Here is a 20,355-nt window from a genome sequence, read left to right on the forward strand (position 1 = left end):
CAGTCATACATACACATATTCATTTTCATATTCTTTTTCACTATAAGTTACTACAAGGTATTGAATTGCAGGTTGTTAATAGAATGTGTTTGCTTTTTTCCAGTTTGCTTCAATACTTAGCATTTTTTTCTCTATGTGATTTTGTCCAGAAGTATTGTGACATAAAATTTTGATTAATTTTCTTTAATATATGACAGGTAACCAATATAAGGGATCTGCCCTATAAACATTACTTCATTGTTGCGCATGTGCAGACACTTTAGTTTCAAGGAAGCCGAAAGAATCAACCAGTACACATGTTCACTTGAATCAGGACCCTCCAGGCACAGAGATGGAAGACAGTGCAAAGTAGAGAAGGAGAGAAGGGCCAGGAGACGGGCTCTCCCTCCAGAAGGAAACAGCAGTAATAAACATTTAAATATAAGAATGGTAGTAGTTTGTGCTCATTACACATTCATTGCTTCTGTTCATGACAGCCCTATGCTGTAAGACTATTATTCCCATCGCAGAGAGGAGAAAACTGAAGCTCAGCAAGGTCGTAACTCGGCAGTAGTAAGGAGTGAGCAAGAATCTGAGTCCTCTGACTTCAGAGCCTCTTTCTTCACCACACACAGGATGACAGAGCCTGTTATTTACAAGCGTTGTCTTGCAAGTTTCCACGTAAATCTTTGATCATTCTTAAAGAATGTATCCTGGGAGGAACTCAGGGCAGGTAAGTTCCTGTAAGATCACTGCCCCAGCGTTCAGATACGGGATTCCCTAGAGTATTCTCCTTACACATCTTTTGATATTATTCAGTTCTTTTATCATCTTTGTCATCCTCCCTGAATCCCTCTTCAAAGATGATACATTCCTCTAAAATTATGTGTATAGCTCAACTCCTGAGAGGCATCCATTTGCAAATAGATGAAAAGCTTTGCTACTGTAGGTGAGACGAACAAGGGAGACTGACAACACGGCATGTTAAAAATTCTATCACCACTGACCCGCTTAGACACACAGATCCAACGGCTCACTCTTTCTTCTGTCCCCAGTGAAAAACTAGGGGGAGAAAGGGATCATATAGACAAAGGACTACCCTGAGGACTCCCGTCCAAACTTTGCCAGAGTTGCTTTGTGTGACCAATAGGATACAAAAATGGCTGCACGTCACTTCTGACATTAAGTTATAAAAGACATGCAGCTTCTGTGTCGGTGTCTCCGTGTCTCTCTCAGGTCACTCGCTCTAGGGAGAGCCAGCTCCTGTGCTGTGCGCAGCCCTAAAGAGAGGCCTGCAAGGCAAGACACTGAACTTTTCTGCCAGCAGCCACGTGAGTGAGCTGGAAGCAAGTCTCCAGCCCCGTCAAGCTTTCAGACGGCTACATCCCCAGCAGACAGCTTGACTGCAACCTCTTCGGCCCCTGATCCAGAACCACCCAGCTAAGCTGCTCCCACATCCCTGACTCTCAGGAACCAGGTGAGAAAATAAATGTGTGTTGTTTTAAGCTGCTAATTTTGGAGGTGATTTGTCACCCAGCAATAGATAATACATCCATTATGATCCTAGATAAATTAGATAAATTAACTGAGCCTCTGCATCCTCACCTATAAAGTAAGGACCAATATAAACAGAAATATATTTATACTTATTGCCCTTTGCTTCAGAAAAAATTTAGGAGTACTTTCAGGGATACAAAAAAATACAAGGCAGCATAAATTAAAAGAGGAGAGAGGACAGAAAAACAAGGGTGGGGAAAACAAAAGAAACAGGAAAGAGGCTAAAAAATAACACGTTACACGCATGCTATAATTGGACCACAATTCTGGCTCTGAAACTTAGCAAAGCTCCTCCGGCCTCCCCCGTCTCCCCAGCCCCGACCTCCCACATGCAGAGTCAGGTGTTTATTCAGTTGTGAGTCCAAAAGTTTTTAAAAAAAGATCCAATTATTTCAGAGACATGTAATTATCCTTCGGCTAACGTGGATGAGAATTTTCCCTGGGCGTGCCCTAAAGCAGCCCCTGGGTGGGGAGCAAGCAGAGGCCTCCAACCTCACAGGTAATTTAATGAAATGGGATGAGGCTCCCAGAGGGTTTCATCCACATAGGCCCATAACGGGGTCTCACCCAACAGGGCCGCCGCTGCCACCAGCACTGAGGGCGAAGTCTTACCAGTACTCCTGCTCACCTCTCAAAAACAGTTTGCCCTTCACAGATGGATACTCTTGACTTTCCATTCTCATCAATATTAAAAAGAGCCTATTTTCAGCCACAGACTTAATGGAAACAGTTGTAGAAAATTCTGGGTCTTCCAAATAGTTTCTCAGATTCCTTCCATCACAATAAGAAACTCAATGGACATAAATGTCCACCCTCACGGTAACCCATGCACAAAGATATGGGCTCCTTTGACATCCTCCCCTTTCAAACCTTTCTTATTTACATCACCATCAAGTCTTAATGTTTTCAGTGGTGGTTCTTTCTGTCTGATCCAACCTTCCCATTGTTGCTGCCACTGCCTAGCTCTGAGTGTTAACTCTTTACCCCCATGGTTAGGCAACAGCCCTGCATTAGCCAGCTCAGGCCACCTTAACAAAATACCACAAACTGGGTGGCTTAAACAACAGACATTTCTCATGATTTGGAGACTGGGAAATCCTAGAGTGAGGTGCTGGCTGATTCTGTTCTCTTCCCCATGCGTCTTCACACGCCAGAGGGAGAGGGAGGCAGCGAGCTCGCTGGTGTCTCTTCTTATAAGGGAACTACTCCCATCACGAAGGCCCTATCCTCATGACCTTGTCTAAACCCAATCACCTTCCAAAGGCCCCGCGTCTTAATAGCATCACATTGGGGGTTAGGGCTTCAGCATAAGAATGTGGGGGAACATCTCAGTCCACAGCCAGCCCTCAGCCATTCCCAACAGAGCCAAGATGCGTGGGACTGTAAGAGCACTTCTTCTCTTCACAGTTTAGTCAAGTCCTGAGTCCACCTGAGTCCAGACTGCAGGATGAGAAGGCCCAACATCCTTGAAATTAAAGATCTTCAAGAGTCAAGACCCAAACAAACATCTGCCCCAGCTCCTGTCCTTCACCCAACATAGCTCCTCCACTCAGATTTGCCCCCTCTCCTTTCTGGGCCTTTCTGTGTTGTGAAATCGTGAACACACCACCACCACCCTCTTTTTGCAGCGAATTCCATCCCTTTGATCTAGTTCAAATCCAAGCTGAGAAATGAGAATCTCAGAGTTGGAAGGCCTCTAAAGGTCACTGTGTCCAACACTCAACCTCATCCATGTGTCTTCTCTTCACTAGTCCAACAGTCATTGGGAAGCTAAGTCATTTACCTGCTAAGCCAAGTAAAAATGGATATGATGGGTTCAGCCCAGAAAGACATCACAGTTTGTACACGGAGACTGGAATGCAAATGACTACAATGTAAGTACAATGTTCAAGACCTAAACAATGTTCTTTGGGGGCACATCCTTTGACACTTGTCCAGATTCTGTTTGAGTATCTCCAGGGACAGGAAACTCAGGGAGCTCCTTCCATTTTCAGAAAGCTGTCAACCACAGAAAGTTACCATGCTGAGTTTCAATCTAACTTCTACACATTTATTTTAGTTTTTTTCAAACTCCAGAGTTTTCAAAGATAAACCTAGCTTTCTATTCCTATGACTGTCATTTAAATATTTTAAGACCACATCACAAACATCCCTAAATGTCTCATATGTTCCGAGTCCAGGCTCTTCACCCTGCTGGCTGCCCCACTCTGGCTCCAATGAAGATTTTTCATACCTTTCCAAGTTTGCTGGGGATTCACCCAGGTAAAGTGGAGGGAAGCTATCACCGCCTTTTCTCTTATCTTAATACAACCTAAAATCACATTTAGCTTTTGTAGAGGGAAGGGGGCACCCTTATTACTTCTTATAGAGTCAAAATTTCCAGTGATTTCTTTTTTACTCTCTCACATACCTAAGTGATCTCTCCTCTTGAATGGCTCATATTGGGGCTTGTTCGTACTACTTTGTATTGTCAGTTAATTTTTTTTAATGTATAAATCTAAGCTCTCTATCTAAAAGAGAAGGTTTCTTGGTGTGGGAGATGGTGGTAAAGGTACTTTTATTATTCATATTTACCTTTGATAAGCATATGAATGAATGAACAAGCACTGTGGTGACGCAGAACCACCCCCCCAAAAGGTGTCCACACTGCAATCCCCAGAATCTGCGTATACGCTATGCTAACACAGCAAGGGGGAATTAAGGTTACAGATGGACTTACTGTTGCTAATGAGCTGATTTTAAAATAAAGAGATTATCCTGCATTATCGAGGAGGGCCTCATGTAATCACAAGGGTCCTTTAGAAAAGAAAGCAGAAGAGATCACAGTGACAGAGAGTAATCTGAAGCTATTACTCTGCTCCCTTTGAAGCTGGAGAAAGATGTCAGGAGTCAGGGAACCGCAATGGCTTCTCAGCGCTGGATGAGGCATGAAAACAGATTCTCCCCTAAAGCCTCCAGAAGGGGACGCAGCTCTGCTGACAGCTTGATTTTAGCCAACTGAGACCCATTTTAGAATTCTGACCTCCAGAACTGTAAGAGACGTGTGTTTTAAGCCACTGCATTTGTGGTGGATTGTTACAGCAGCAAGAGGGAACCACGTGGTGCTATTTGCAGCCAATGGCATTTGGCATGTTCGTTTAGATTTCCATTAATCCTCACAATAGATTTTAAGTGTCAGAGCGATTGGATAAATCTGGGAAGATTGCAGCTAGTAAGACACAGAGCTAGGATTTGAACTCAGGTCTCTCTGCCTTCAATTTAGACTCGTTTTGCAAAGCCATGATGCCTTAAGAAAGGGTAAAATTGCAACCCAGATATTGTACCTGAGCAACTCTCTGAACGTTCTGATGAGACTTCCCAAACCCGTTGTTCCCAGCAGAAATGAGATGATTCAGTAGCTCTCATTAACACTGCTCTTCCTGTCTGCTTTCTCTCCTTGAACTTCTCTCTCTCCAGTTGATACTGCTTAAAAATAAAAGTAACATTTCAAGCAGATCACAGAGCTTCCAACAGATTAAACTGTTCACTTCGTATCATATCATCAACCATAGTTTATCACCAGGATGTGAACTGAGTACATTAGGGATATTCATCTACAAATATTTATAATGTTTAGTTTCTAAGGAGAATATGTTTTTACAATCACAACTGGTTTTCCTGAAAAACCATAACCAAACCCTGCAGCTCTCTGACAAGAGAGTGGCCATTCAGTGGTGATCCAGTTGGTGGTGCGAAATTTATTGTGGGTTACAGACACAATAAACATGGGTGGAAATTCTATAATTTTAAGGATAGAGTTTGTCTTGGAAACCACCAAGAAATCGGGAAACTTTCTGTAGTTCTTTATCTCAATGCATTCACCTGTTGTAACAAGCCACTTTTGTCTTTATATTTGAAATGAGGCCATTCATTATTGAGCACCTACTGTGCGTAGTGGTCACTATAACATAGTGCCTCAGAATGCAGGCTCTGAGGTAGGTGGTTCTACTATTTCTTACTTATGTAAGCCTGGGGCAAATCACCCCCAGTGAGACTCAGTTTCCACTCCTGTGAAATGATATGATGATCTCACCTACCTCCTATGAGTATGATGAGGATAGAATGAGACGACGCATTTAGAACGGGGGTCAGTGTAAAACAAGCACTCACTACCGGTAAGTTCTCACTATATGCCAAGCTGTGGGTTTATACTGGCGCATGAGACATGGTCCCTGCCCTCGAAAAGCTTATACTCTAATAGTTAAGGTGTACAGGGAAGCAAGGAATTATACATTTTTAAGAAGTGCGTGCAAGTCAGTAGCTATATTTTTGAGTTCATAGTGTGGGGGGTTCGGCGAAAATTTGCAGATTGGCATGACCTGGTCAGGGCACCCAGGACCTGGCACCTAGTGTTAAGTGTAGACCCACCCCGATGTCTCAGTTCCCCTGAAACCCTTCCTTCACCTTTTACCTCTGCATACTGGAGAATCATCCACAGAATTACGCTGTATGACGAAGTAATCCTGCCTGACGGTCTGACGGCTACACAGTAATGCCCCTCCCCCCATGCACAGCATCCTTAATATTTGAAGATACCCCCATTAAGAGTGATTTTCGAAATACATGCCTGCCTCAGGTCTACAGACCTGCAGTCTTCTTACTAAAAGCTCCTGAACCTCTAATAAAGCAATCCCAGATACCTACTTTTCATATTCTTTGTCACATTAAATTAAGGCACAGAAACTTCCTGCCTATTCTCCAGGAGACTTTTGTCCCTAATTTTGCAAGGGAATGAAGCTACATGTATATACATGCATACATATGTATATTCTACATGTATATATATATATATATATATATATATATATATATATATATATGTATATAGCTACAGTATATTCCTCATACTACTGCCTCATGAATTCTGATGAGAACAGACTACTTTTAAAATATCAGATGAGACAGAGGTGACCACACCCATAACAGCCTTCGGCCCACAAGAAATGAGCCACAGGACAGGTTTTGTTTCTTTCTTGTAGATGATTTGCTGATCTCAGTGTTCCAATAACTCCAAATAACTTAATTTCAGAAAAGCAACTCTCAACCCCAGGACAGTAATAAAAAGGTACCTATTGCTTATGTACTTAGTAATTATTTGCTGATTTCCTATCCAAGACCTGGAGGGAGGCAGGAGCTAAAGATGAGTGTCCAGCAGCCTCTCCTCCCCCTAATCGCTGATTTTGGCAAAGGCCCTGGCCGCTCACTAGCCATCAGGCTGACAGCATCTCAGACCCACATGCAGGTCTATTTTAAGCTTCCTGGCTGGCACCACTGAGACTCCACTGGACCATCTCCATGTCGTCATAGTTAACCTCAATACCCTCAAGGGTCTTATCATCCACCCACAAGAATACCGGGCCAACCTGGTTAAGCACTTGCTTATTTCCCAGTTTATTCTCGGGCAAGAAGATGACTAAGTGTTAAGGGTCTCATTCAGGAACAGTCTTTGCATTTTTGGTATCACAGAAAGCAGTGTGTAGACAAAATAGATATTCCTGCTCAGTGTGTTCTCTGTGCCATACTATTTTAGAAGCCACTTCGTCTCTCCTTGCCTGCCCTTCTCTACAAAAATCCTGGGCTGTTTCAGTGCTCTTTTTCTACACCTTCCAATGTCAAAGTGTCAACAGGTGTTCTGGTGGCTAAAACGGTCTGCGAGGTCAGAGCAGCAAACCCAAGGACCTGCCCCGGCCTTACCCAGATGGTACAAACAGTTGGTTCCTCTGCAGAAGAACTGTGACTTTATTTAGAACATACATATCACTGCATCACACAACTTTGCAGCTAGAGAACAAAACTTACATCTTTAAGTGAGTTTATTTCAAAGCCATTACTTCGGGGAACCTTTATTCTGATTCCAGAAATATCCTGGCATAGCCTTCAATAATTATGACAAATTCTTTCGACTATATTTAGTGGTGGCAAATACCAGGTTTTTGAGAGTGGGTGTTATTTTCAGAAATAGGTTGTTCAGAACTAAGCATAATAACATGGGGGAATCAATACTACTTTGGTATAAAAACCAAGGTGCCGGTTCTAGTAAAATAAGCTGGCGCTTCCTGTGCAGATCCAAAAACAATGTGCAAAGATCATTTAAAAAGTGCTCTGAATAATGGCAGTGTTGCGGTGGAATGAGGGTGTACACTACCAAGGTGACTTGAAGAGGTCATTGATAGGAATGTAAATACTCCGGGGTCTCATTATTCTGTTTTCACAATCATGAGGAAAAAAGTTTATAGACAACAGACAGACCTAGTGTAAACTTCATTTCTGAGTCCTCAGGCAGAAACTCTCAAATTAAAAATCCACTTTCCTTCAATTAACTGGTATCCATGCCTGCAAAGCAGGGGCTAAGAGGTAGTGACACTTATGTAAATTACTTTAACCTGATATCCTGAGGTTCTAAAACTCCAGTCTATTAATAACTTATTAGTGTCTAGTGTAGTACACGTTGCACTTGAGGGTCTGAGTCTCCTACCCTCTGGGAGCCCTTAATTAACACACACTGAGCTGGACATATCTATAACATTAAAGACAGCTAATACTTTTTCTTAGCATGATATATATTTATATCAACTCACTCAATACAACCCCATGAGTTTAAAATTTCTCTATTTTTACTCCTGTCTTACCTATGAGAGAGCTGAGCCAGGTAGAGGTTCCCAACACCATACAGTAAGCTGCAGAGCTGGGACTGGAGCCCAGGCAGCCTGGCTCTCCAGCCGTGCTCGAACTCACTTTACTATATCACCTTTATTCTGCCTCTGAGATGAGAAAACCAGATACATAAATCAGATACTCAAAAAAAAAAAAAAAAAGGACAATGAAGAATACTTACAAATTTATGGGAAGCTCATTTGAGAAGTAGAAAGGAGGGTTGAAGTGAGGCAGATGGACCCTGTAAAATGGGATGAAGGCCACATAAAATAGCCACAAGAATTCCATGGGCAACCTGGGACTGGGCAAAAAGGCTCTCTAATTTATTCAGAGAATTGAGGAGGCAGCTGGAAAGATCCAGGAGTTATAAAGAACCAGTTTCTGGCACTTTTTTGTGTCAATAAAAATTTTCCATTACACAAAAATCAGATAATGCAAATTAATAACTCTCCAATACTGTTAACTCTCCAATGACAGTTTTTACATCCAGCCCACTCACTCTGTGACCTTTACTGGTTAGTAAGCAAATATGCTTAATAAATCAAAGTAAACTGCTTAACAGAAGGCAGGATAAGCGCATGATCTATGTGATATTATCTCCAATGAAGCTTTTAGAAACTACTACCAGCGACTCAGCTCCCATAAAGAAGGAATTATGTGTGGATGGAAGCAAATGAAGGAGCCCTTGAGATAATCTTCCTTTTAACCACAGAAGGCCAATGCCACCCCAAGTCCAGCCTCATCTTACAGAAGCGGAAACTTGAGTCTCATGGAGAGGAAATGACTTGGATGAAGGTCCTGACACCGAGTCCAGGACTCGTCCCACTTCTGCAGACTGCGTTCCACCCTTTTCCTTGTAACCATTCAGGGTAAATGAGTCAATACTGATTTCAAAGCCCTTGAGAAAACGTGAGCACACACCTACTCTACAGGGCAAAGAATTCCTTCATCACAACTTCCTCTCGCTGATGTTTAGACTAGCTTCCTCTCCCTGGGCCCTGAGAGGTGTCCAGAAAATGACAGAAAACATTGTCCAAGTTAACGCTCCTAAAATCTGCAAAGTATCAAATGAATGAGGCCAAAGTTACCCTCCGGTTATGGTGCCTTATTATTTCAGGCTGGGGCGACTGGATGGAATTTGGTTTCCCGTTGGACAGGGAGTCGCCCCGCAGCTTAATTCTACGAAGCCTGGGCCCACCCGCAAGGCGCGGGGTTGGCTCGGCCTCTAAGGCTGGCCATGCGCTCGGCGGCTCCCCCGCCGCGGTGCCAGGGATTCTCGGAAGCACGCCCGGCAGGGAGCGGCGGGGCCGCGGGGCCCCGCTCACGTGGGGATGCTGGGGCCGGCCCGGACGCTTCCTCCCTCTGGGTCCACGGCCAACCGCATCGCCGCCGCGCAGCCCCACCCTCCACCCCGCTACCGGGCGAGGGCGCGGTCACGTGAGGCGGGCCCGCGGAACCAATGGGCAGCTTGCGCCGAATGGAAGGGATCATCTGACCCCCATGACGTCACAAAGCTGGAGGGGAGCGCGCCGCTCTTCCGCCCTCACGCCCCTGGCTGCGGCCCGCTCTCCTCTTCCCCGCCCACTCGCCACTGCGCAGCCAATCGGGAGGCGGGAAGCGCTCCGGCCGGAACGTGCGGGCGGGGCGGGGCAGGGTGGCGGCCCGGCGGGGCAGGGGCGCGGAGTGGGCCGGCCTGGGGCGAGGGGCCGCGCTCCGGGTAGCTGAGCCAGGCTGCGTGGACCGAGCGCCGGGAGGTGCCGCCGCCGCGGCCGCCTCCTCGTCGGGAACAAGCCGCTGCTCCCCTGCCGTGCCCGGTTCGTATTCCCTGCTCCCGGCCCCGAGCCGCTCTGTCCGGAATCCTCCTCCGCTCGCCGAAAGTTGTGAGGGGGGCGCCCGGCGCGCGTGGGGCGCGGCGGCCGCGAGCGTGCGGAGGGACGAGAGCCGCGGAGCGACGGGGGAGTCGGGCGTGGAGGCGCTGGGGGCCCCCGCGGGCTCGCGGCGGGGGGCGGGCCCGCCGCGCCCGCTGTCAGCGCCGGGGGCGCCGTGGGGACCCAGGGAGGTGCGGCGCAGGTGGCGCGGCGTCTCTGCCAGAGGAGCTCTCTTTACACACCCTGGGGTCCCGGGTGACCCCACGGGCAGCCGCCGCCGGCTGACCCCGGGTTTCTAGGACTGAAGCCGGCGCGGCGTGGGCGGGCGGAGGATGCCGCGCGCCCGTGGGCTCCTCGCCGGGGCTGGATGGACTGGGCGGCCGCGGGGCGCGCCTCTGCCGGTGTCTGGGCCCCCGCCGCCTCGGGCTGTGGCTCTGTCTCTCCCGCGGGGTGGGTTTGTTTGTTTGGTTTCCTTCTTCTCCCCACCCCTTTCTCCCTCCTCCATCCTCTTCCCCCTCCTAGCCCCATTCACCGGGCCGGAGCGAGACCTCGCCCCTCCTCCGCTCTCTCCTCCCCCTCCGCCGCCGCCTCCTCTAATGAGCATCTCTTCCTTGCTTTCAATGGGCCGGTGCTGCTGTCGCTGCTGCTGCCCGCGCGGGTTGTGGATGTTGTCGGCTCCGTGTTGTGATGACAGGAGAATGTGTGTGTGTCCCGGGCCCAGACGAATTGGTAGGTATTCACTTAACTACCTGCGTTGGGTACCCAGGAAGGATGGTGACTGATTTTGTTGTGTGCATGGTTTTAAACGTGGGTCGGTGTGGAATTAAGAGGTGAGGTAGATACAAAAGCGGGACGAAAGCGTCCTGGACCGGGATAGCTTTGATGCCTTAGTGAGTGCAATTTTCAGGTAGGGACAAAGGAAGCTAATCAAACAAGTGCTGTCTTGGGGCTTCGTGTCTTCCGAAGGCAACTGGTTTCTTCATTCGTGTAGAAATAGCCAAAGCTGTGAAATGGCTAGACCTTGCCCCCAAATGCTGAAAAATCGCAGTCTTTTTGAAGGGTGTTTAATGCAATCGGATTACATAAACTGGGGTTCTGACACATTTAGTGATTAGTATAGAATTTTTTTTCCCATTCACAACAAAAGCGCTGCAAAGCTAGAGCTCTGTTATTGGTGTGGTAATAGCGTTCTCTAATTAATTTGTTCTTGAGTTTATTGATGAACTGGAATCATTTCTTGGCACCGGCTCTGCTGAGCACATCAATAAGAGTGGATGGGTCTCTTTTCCTGTTTCTGGGTGCAGCTCATCTTTCCTTATTAGTCATTGGCAAAATCTGCCTAAGACCAGATGCTGCATATAAGGTGGCTAAGTCTGCATCTCGGGATAGGAACTTCTTAGTGAAATTGTGGTCGGAAATACCTTGAAAATTTGACACCGCTCCAGTTTACCGCAGCTGTACCGTGCTTTCATTCTTACTGCCTAATCAAGAGCCTCCGTTCATTTAGCAAGTTTGTCAACAACAGTTGACAACAGTTTGTCAACAACTGTTAACAACAATTTTGATTTCATGGGGTTTTGTTGTTGGATATTCAGGATATTTAGAAAGAAACTCGGAGTTTTTGAATGCTCACTTATGGTTTATGAAAGCATTTGAAAGTACTTTGACTTCTAAGAGTAACTGATCTGATGGAGAGAGTATGTCACTTGTACTGGTGGTGACAAAATGTTCATTAACTACAGAGTAGGTAACTTCCCTAAGAATTTGTCTTCTGAAGGCGTGTTTGGGAGTTGAGGCGTCTCAGTCCGTGTGCTAAGCCCCTGAGTAACTGAAAGATAGAGTTGATAAAATTCATTCTCTGCTTTTTGTTTTCAGTGTAGAGAATTTATCCCTCAAGGAAAAATGTATATTATTTATTTGAGTACTTGCTGTTGAATTTCCATTTCCATATTATTCAAAGCAGCAGCTGCCTGAATCGATTATTTTGCCACAGTAATTCATTCATTTTCCTGTCAATTACGAAAGCAGAAGAATCATCAAAACAAAGGAATTTAAGGAAGATGTCGGTTTCATGGATTTCTTATTCCTTGATCAGATGTCATATAGCCAAATCCTGTTATGCATGTCTGTCAGACCCCTCTCCAAACACATGCACGCGTGGGCTTGCTGTACTTTGATTCAATTTACAATCCATGCAGTAACACGCGTTTTTTTTCCCTCTAAGATTAAGTTTTAAGTTGAGCATAAATGCAAACTTATATAAAGTTACGGAAAAAATTTCTCTTATTAAGATTAGTATCTGTTTACATTTTTAGTAATAGAAATAATCTTTATACAAAGCATGAAATGAGTTAATGTGCTTTCTGCATACAGACCTGGCAAGAGAGGTGTTTTATGTCTGGAAGCCAGTGTCATGTGGCCCAGCATTTGAGCACATCTCCTGGCTTAATCATGTACACTTAACCTTTGGATGACTTTCAGGTATTCAGTTTGAAGTGCTGTTATTTAAGTGGTTGGTCTTGATATTCTGGAATTTCTATGTCTCATTATTGCATTTCAGAACGCTTAGTTATTGGTCTTATTTTCAAAATTCTAATCATTACCTTCTGTTGCCTAATCTTGTCTTCAATTTTGTAAGCAAATCCCTTAAATTGCTCAGCTAAAATAATGGTATTCTGTCATTTGCAGAAGGGGTTCTATATGACTGGCTTATGTAGTGCTTATTACAGAAGCAAACAAGAATCAGTCATTACCCAGTGCTTTCTCTGCTCCCCTCCTCACATCCCACTTACCACTTTTCAAACTGTTCTTCAAGAGAGGGTACGTGAAAACAGTGTAATACAGAGCTAACACTGTCTGTATTTGTAATTTTTGCTTAATGTGTTCAACCTTAGGAAGGAATAGTTGATATTAAGACTCAATGGTTTTATCTTTCTTACTCCTTTTTGTTTATTGCATTTGTTTCCTTATTTAAAATATTTCTAAAGCCTGTTTATTTATAGGCCAAATTAATACTTTGGGGCAATACTGCAAGAACTCAGAGAAGATTTCCTCAATAATGAGGAAGAAGAGATTTTTTTTCTTGTATAAATTACCTGAATTAATTATACATTCATTAAATTTTCTACATAAAAGCCCAGCAAAATATTTTCAGTGTCACATAGTAAGTGATATGATTTCAATATAGTCATGATTATAATACTGTACCTTTTTTATCTAAGCCTTAGACTATTAGACTACTATTTCACTATTTGTTAATTTCCAAGGGCAAATAGATACCTTTTTTTCTTTAAGAGAAAATATTTTTCTACGGGTGAATTCTGGGGATTCATAATAGGCAAAAGTCATATTTCTGTAGCTTTCTCTTATGGCTGATAAGCAGAAGAAAATGCTAGCAGTAAATTAAATTCCAGAACTGAGACCATTTACATTACTAACAAAGTTTTAAAGCTACTGGAATACTTAATCTTTTTTTTTTTTTATTGCAGAGGGCACAGTAAAATTAATGAATAAATAAAATCTGCATTTGATTTCAAAGTCTCACTTCAACACACAGCTTTTATAAAGGCACAGAGTCTTAGAAGCAGCCTCAGGTAGCATGTGTTCATTCACAGCTTAGGAAAGTGAAGCTCAAAGAGGTGAGCCTGCTTTTCCAGGATTATGCGGTGAATTGGTGGCAGACCCGTGTCCGTAAACTTACCACATTGGCACGGTGGTCTGGAGAGGCATTGTTTGCGAGACCATCTGCTGGGATGCAGGGTGGACGCATTAGAACTTCTATTTTTATTCATTATGTGAAAGCTTTCTTACATATGTTGCAGTGGTTGTTATATTAATATAGTAGAATATGTACATAATTTAGAAGTAATTCATGACTACAGGCAGGTTGGGACTGCATCCTAACATGTTTTTGGTGTGTAATCGGATGCTGACATTGGTCAACAGGTCTAGAAACAGGATCCTCATAAGTAGGAGGAGTCCCTGTGCACTGTGGGGGACCCGCAGCCTTCGTGAAGGATGGGGAGAAGGGCGATTGGCTAGGTAGGCTGCCACTGCATAATGTTATGTAACCTTCATCTCCCCCGCTCTCCCCAGCCAAATCTATTGTACATTCTGCACATTTTGTGCTGCACAGAGAAATACGAAGAGAAGAGAAAGGAAAGCTAGCCTCGCAGTTCAGTCCTGGCTCCGTAAGTGATTGGGAGGTGTGCTTAGCGGAATATACCCTATGGAACTAGTACATGATACACGTGTGAAATGTAGTGCCTCCTAGCCCAGGGAGCGTGTAGGCTCACCTGCTAAATATTTCTTAAGAAAGCAAAAATAGATGGAATAATCTAAAGGTAAACTTCTTTCTTTGTGTGTACCTGTGTAATTTGCTGTCTAGGAATCCCAGTCAGAAGTTCCAGCCTGCCGCTGTTCTCCGATGCCATGCCAGCACCAACCCAACTGTTTTTCCCTCTGATCCGAAACTGTGAACTGAGCAGAATCTATGGCACTGCGTGCTACTGCCACCACAAACATCTCTGCTGCTCACCCCCTTACATTCCTCAGAGTCGCCTGAGATACACGCCCCATCCGGCGTATGCTACCTTTTACAGGCCGAAGGACAGCTGGTGGCAGTACACCCAAGGGAGGAGGTACGCTTCCACACCGCAGAAATTTTACCTCACCCCTCCGCAAGTCAACAGCATCCTGAAAGCTAATGAATACAGCTTCAAAGTGCCAGAATTTGACGGCAAAAATGTCAGTTCTGTCCTTGGTTTTGACAGCAATCAGCTGCCTGCAAACGCACCCATCGAGGACCGGAGAAGCGCAGCCACCTGCCTGCAGACCAGAGGGATGCTCCTGGGGGTTTTTGACGGCCACGCAGGCTGTGCTTGCTCCCAGGCGGTCAGTGAAAGACTCTTCTATTACATCGCTGTCTCTTTGTTACCCCACGAGACTCTGCTAGAGATTGAAAACGCGGTGGAGAGCGGTCGAGCGCTGCTCCCCATTCTCCAGTGGCACAAGCACCCCAACGACTACTTCAGTAAGGAGGCGTCCAAATTATACTTCAACAGCCTGAGGACTTACTGGCAAGAGCTTATAGACCTCAACACTGGGGAGTCGACGGATATTGACGTTAAGGAGGCTTTGATTAATGCTTTCAAGAGGCTCGACAATGACATCTCCCTGGAGGCTCAAGTCGGTGACCCCAACTCTTTCCTCAACTACCTGGTGCTTCGAGTGGCGTTTTCTGGGGCCACAGCGTGTGTGGCCCACGTGGATGGTGTTGACCTTCATGTGGCCAATACTGGTGACAGCAGAGCCATGCTGGGTGTGCAGGAAGAGGACGGCTCTTGGTCAGCAGTCACTCTGTCTAACGACCACAATGCTCAGAATGAACGAGAAGTGGAACGGCTGAAATTGGAGCACCCGAAGAATGAGGCCAAGAGTGTGGTGAAGCAGGACCGGCTGCTGGGCTTGCTCATGCCGTTCAGGGCTTTTGGAGACGTAAAGTTCAAATGGAGCATTGACCTTCAAAAGAGGGTGATAGAGTCTGGTCCAGACCAGCTGAATGACAATGAGTACACCAAATTCATCCCCCCTAATTATTACACACCTCCTTATCTCACTGCTGAGCCCGAGGTAACTTACCACCGATTAAGGCCACAGGATAAGTTTCTGGTACTGGCTACCGATGGGTTGTGGGAGACGATGCACCGGCAGGACGTGGTTAGGATTGTGGGCGAGCACCTGACGGGCATGCATCACCAGCAGCCCATAGCTGTCGGTGGCTACAAGGTGACCCTGGGACAGATGCATGGCCTTTTAACAGAAAGGAGAGCCAAGATGTCATCGGTGTTTGAGGACCAGAATGCCGCCACCCATCTTATCCGCCATGCTGTGGGCAATAACGAGTTTGGGGCTGTCGATCACGAGCGCCTCTCCAAAATGCTCAGTCTTCCTGAAGAGCTCGCTCGGATGTACAGAGACGACATTACAATCATCGTAGTGCAGTTCAACTCGCACGTCGTAGGGGCCTGCCAAAACCAGGAGTAGTGAGTGCGTCTTACCCTGGCAGGTCTTAACTCAAATAGATTTAAAGGGCAGAGAGATTTTTAAAAGATACTAGTGAACGTAATAAACACTTCCAGTGGGTCATTGTAAGCATTTCCCCATTTGGCACTCTGGTCGGTCGGGTCCTCCACATTGCCTTTGCAGCAGGGCGGTAGGATCAGGAGTCTCGCCCTGCCTAGCCCGGACCTCATGGCACCCGCACACCTGCACTTGGGGCCTGTCAGTCCCTTATTGCAGTTGTCTTGTGACATCTTTTATCAGTCTGAGCAAATCAGGATGACCTGGCAGATAGGAGCTTGAACAGGCCAAAAGCAAGGATCTTGCTGGGTGTACTCTGCTGGTAAAAGGAAAAAAAAATTACTGTTCACACCTGCAGACCCCTTTCATCACCAAGATTCCAGTGTGTGAGGACATTTATTTATTGCATGATTTCCTAGATATACAATCTATGCATTATTCATATAAATTTATTTTTACCTGGAGTAGTTTTCAAATCCAGTACTTTAAGCCATAAACAACCGAGAACCAAGCAATCTGAATTTGTGTTTGTGATTATTTGACTGGAATGCTTCTTGAATGAAAAAACAAACTACTCTCTTCCCCAGCCCCCGATTACCTAATGTAATTGAAACATTTTCTGTTTGCCACACACTTGAAGACAATAAAGGTTTTTAGTTTTATTTACTCATATTGATGTTAAATAAAAAAGAACTTTTTTAGTCTGTATTAATGAAAGGCTTAACTTAGTTTGAAATAAAAAGATCCAGAAAAAAGAGAAGAGACTGATATGTTCAGTTACTGTCATCTGTAGCCACCAGCACGTCGCTCTTACTGTGTAATCCCCAAAGCTTGGCATGCTGTGAGTGTGTGGTGGGTAGACTGCTGCTGACAAGTCATACTTCTAATTTAGTAGTGATAAGAATTTTCATCACTTTGGAATTGTAAAGATGACATATATGAAAAAATTCAAATCCAGAATTTTGGGGAATAAAGTCTTACCTGCGGGTGTTGAGATGGGGAGGAAGTTTTTGTTTTTCTCCACTTAGACATAGGTCAGTTAAAATAATTGGCTTAAAAGTTACTAAATGCTTCAAACATACTGTAGCTTATAAATAGGAATGTTAAGATATATTCATGAGAAATTTTAAGAGGTAACTGTTGTGCATGCCTGATGCTTAATAGAACACTTAGTGGCATCAAGTGTTGTTTGCAGCAGTCTCTGTAATTATATGCAGTCCCTTCCAGTGCTGTATCAAAGTAAATGAAAATAAACATATTCAAATTGGCTTTTTGGAAGCTTATTTGATATGCATCAAATGGCATTTTGTTCCTGTGTTTAATGTACAGCTGTGCATATATTTTCATTAGTTAGTTCTAGCATTACTGTTAAAGCATGGCTATGACTATGTTTGATTTTCATAGATATTTAATACAAAACATGATCAGTTTTCCCTTGTGTAATTAGTTGAGGGATGTCTAGGAGTCCTTTCAGATTTCCGTGGAATATGAACTAGGTATTCAAGGACTCCCTCTGGAACGTGGGCACTGAAGCAATGTAGAATTGGCTGCAAAATTTGTTGCAGTTGAAAACAGACTCAGGAAGATTGCAGCTCAGAAGATCACATAATGTTTGTTTTCTGAGGTCTGTTTTTTCCCCCTTGAGTCAGCTTGGAACTTTTCTCCTAGGCAGTATTTTGGAGGGGGGAAAAGCACTATATATTTATTTATAAATGTTTTGACAGAGACTTCATCTTTTAATGAAATATATTAGAATGCAATAACAGTTAGAACTCATTTTCAGGCTATTATTTGAATTTCTCTTGAACACCACCACTATAGAGTTCTGTATTATTATATATTTAATAAAAGTCTTGTCTCTATATATACACTATATATATATAAACTTGGTTTCCTGTGGTCATGATCAAGATAGTAATTCATATTATTACACTTTGTCTGCAGTCCGAAAGCCTGTCTACTCTATAGAAATAAAAATGCAGTGTAGAAATGGAAAAAAAAAATGGATGCTAGAAATCTGAATGTACTATCATCTAAAAGAAATTGTGATTTTATTGTAATTGGTTGTCACTGTGATGTGATATCTAGAATTAAAGAATACATGTAGACTTTCCTGGTATTTAGCCTTTCTTAAACTTTTTCAATTTAAACTTTCTAACATATGTATCAACCTCTGTATTTAGTCAGTGGCTCATGGTATCATACTCTGCCCTTAACTAGTTGAATGCAGTGGTGGTATGGTGCACAGTACTTGGGAAAAAACTGTCTTATAAAAGATATATCTCTGTGAAGAAATGTGAAGAGTTTATATATAATACAGAAAATGGTCAGAGAAATGCCCACAGTGAATTAAAGCTTCATATCTGCTTTCTGAATGACCTGTGTTGGTTTTTAATTAATAGTAAAATTCAGTAGATGCTTTCAGTGGTAGAATATAGTTAACTTTAGAATTCACTAGATAGATGGTGCTTTTTTAAAAAACTGAGGTATAATTTACATTCAATAAAATGCACAGATTTTAAATGTGTAGTATGAGGTTTGGCAGCTGCAACCCCAATGAAGAGATAGAACTTTTCTATTATTCCAGCAGAAAACTCCCTCATGCTAATCCCTCCCCACAAAACTACTGTTCTGACTTCTGTCACCATAGGTTAGTGTTGCTTGTTCTAGGAATTCACATAAATGAAATCATATATGTGCTCTTTGTGTGACTTTTGTTCATTTTTTGAGATCGTTTATGTTGTTAAGCATATTCATAGTCTTCTCCTTATTACCCGGTAGCATTCCGTCGTATGAACGTATCACAGTTTATCCACTGTTGATGGGCATTGTTAGCCCCCTCCCTCTCCCCCTTTAAAGCTACCTTTTGGGTAGCAATTCCCAGGAATACTATTTGGTTGAAGTGTAGGTTCAACTTTGCAAATATGATTACAAGTGAGTTTGTGGTCTATGCCTTGGTGGTAAGACTTTTTTTTTTAATGCCCTTTAAACAAGTGATGAAAATGTTTAATGGTGAAAAATTTGGAGGGATTAGGGGGTGGTCCTTTGCTAATGACCTCTGTGCTTCTCCCACTGAGAATCTTGTTGAGTTAATTGATTGAGTTAATGACCGTCTTATAAGAAAAAGACAAATTATACCTTGGTTTTTGGTAGTCTTGGTTTATCACTCCATCAGCTGTTGCTATGGTAGAGATGAGGAAGGAAGTGGATTAAACGCTGACTGTTAAATTAGGGCTGGGATGCTGTAGCTGACTTGAATATTTCAGCTTTTATGGAATTAATACTGCCTAGAATGAGCTTTTCTGGTCAGTAGTCAAACACATGCCTGAATATGGGCAAAAGGGTCCAGGTAACTGTGCTGTCCTTAGTTTCTAGGTTAACATATCGTAGTTCTGACCTTCTTCATAAATAAAACAATTGCTGTTCATGATAGAATTTTTCAGATCTTCAAAAGCTAAAAGGTGAGTCCCGGACATGCTGGGAAAATGAAGACCTCTTAATGGCACCTGAATTGATCTGTTACAGGATGAAGGTCATTTCCTTTGCCCTTTCAGCATTTACTTTGAAAGCCAAGCTTAATCCTATCAAATCCAGTCAGCCCGATTCTTACGATGAAGTTTAAACCTTGGATTGAATCCTAACAATGTACAGCACTGTTTCCTAAAGAGCTTTTAAGTTACAAGTCTTCAGAGTAAATATATTAAGAATGATGGAATTCATACTTTTCATGTGCCATTAAAAGTGATTATCCAACGTACATATTTTAAGGGCCACACAATTTAGGCTCAATTATTTAGCCAGTATTTAGGTTCATAAAATATACACATATCTGGTTTTAAATTGCTCTAATAATTTTTGAACTTTATCTTGTTTGCCCATCAAGATTTTCAGTTCTTTAAGGTCAGGGCCCATGGGTTTTATGGGTTTTATTTCTCTTGCTGAGCCAACAGAATATTGAATAAAACATGTTCAGCATTGACTTTATTTTATAGAGATATACAGTCGATTAAGAAAATACTAAATGAACTTTAGGAAGTTCTCTCCATCAGAAGTTAACATCTCAATCTAGATGCAAAGAAATAATTTATTCCTGTAATTATAGTTTCATTTTATGGTTAAGATTCAGTGATTTCTAAAATTTGAAGTAGTTTCCTCTTGCAAAGAGCTAATATTTGAA

The 20,355-nt window shown here is 43.5% G+C and overlaps 1 protein-coding gene and 2 long non-coding RNA genes across 6 annotated transcripts; 2 read left to right on the forward strand and 1 right to left on the reverse strand.

Annotated features, from left to right (window-relative positions):
* The first annotated feature begins 1,317 nt into the window (after positions 1-1,317).
* Positions 1,318-3,798, forward strand: LOC141574967 (uncharacterized). The gene is made up of 3 exons (XR_012502138.1): positions 1,318-1,456; positions 3,288-3,410; positions 3,717-3,798. It is a non-coding gene; the product is annotated as an uncharacterized LOC141574967 (long non-coding RNA).
* LOC141574966 (uncharacterized) lies at positions 1,450-9,879 on the reverse strand. The gene is made up of 4 exons (XR_012502137.1): positions 9,318-9,879; positions 8,411-8,470; positions 4,860-4,998; positions 1,450-3,534 (listed from the first exon to the last, which is right to left on the reverse strand). It is a non-coding gene; the product is annotated as an uncharacterized LOC141574966 (long non-coding RNA).
* A 7-nt stretch (positions 9,880-9,886) lies between these two features.
* PDP1 (pyruvate dehydrogenase phosphatase catalytic subunit 1) lies at positions 9,887-18,553 on the forward strand. Of its 4 annotated transcripts, none has more exons than XM_074352594.1 (3): positions 9,906-10,043; positions 10,792-10,826; positions 14,485-18,553. In XM_074352594.1, the coding sequence occupies exons 2-3, from the start codon at positions 10,796-10,798 to the stop codon at positions 16,140-16,142; spliced, it is 1,689 nt and encodes a 562-aa protein (XP_074208695.1). In that variant the 5' UTR covers positions 9,906-10,043; positions 10,792-10,795; the 3' UTR covers positions 16,143-18,553. The 4 variants fall into 4 exon arrangements, with proteins under 4 accessions (XP_074208697.1, XP_074208695.1, XP_074208694.1 ...); XM_074352593.1 differs by lacking the exon at positions 9,906-10,043 and adding an exon at positions 10,532-10,547; XM_074352596.1 differs by lacking the exon at positions 10,792-10,826 and having other exon boundaries at positions 9,887-10,043.
* The last annotated feature ends 1,802 nt before the right edge of the window (positions 18,554-20,355 follow it).

This window comes from Camelus bactrianus, chromosome 25, assembly GCF_048773025.1.
Source record: "Camelus bactrianus isolate YW-2024 breed Bactrian camel chromosome 25, ASM4877302v1, whole genome shotgun sequence".
NCBI classification, from domain to species: Eukaryota; Metazoa; Chordata; class Mammalia; order Artiodactyla; family Camelidae; genus Camelus; species Camelus bactrianus.

Bases quoted from the DNA above. Each gene is read 5' to 3' on its own strand.
- PDP1 (XM_074352594.1), top strand. From the start codon at position 10,796: ATGTGTGTGTGTCCCGGGCCCAGACGAATTG. The intron at 10,827-14,484 runs GTAGGTATTCAC...TTTGCTGTCTAG, and splicing joins TCCCGGGCCCAGACGAATTG to GAATCCCAGTCAGAAGTTCC.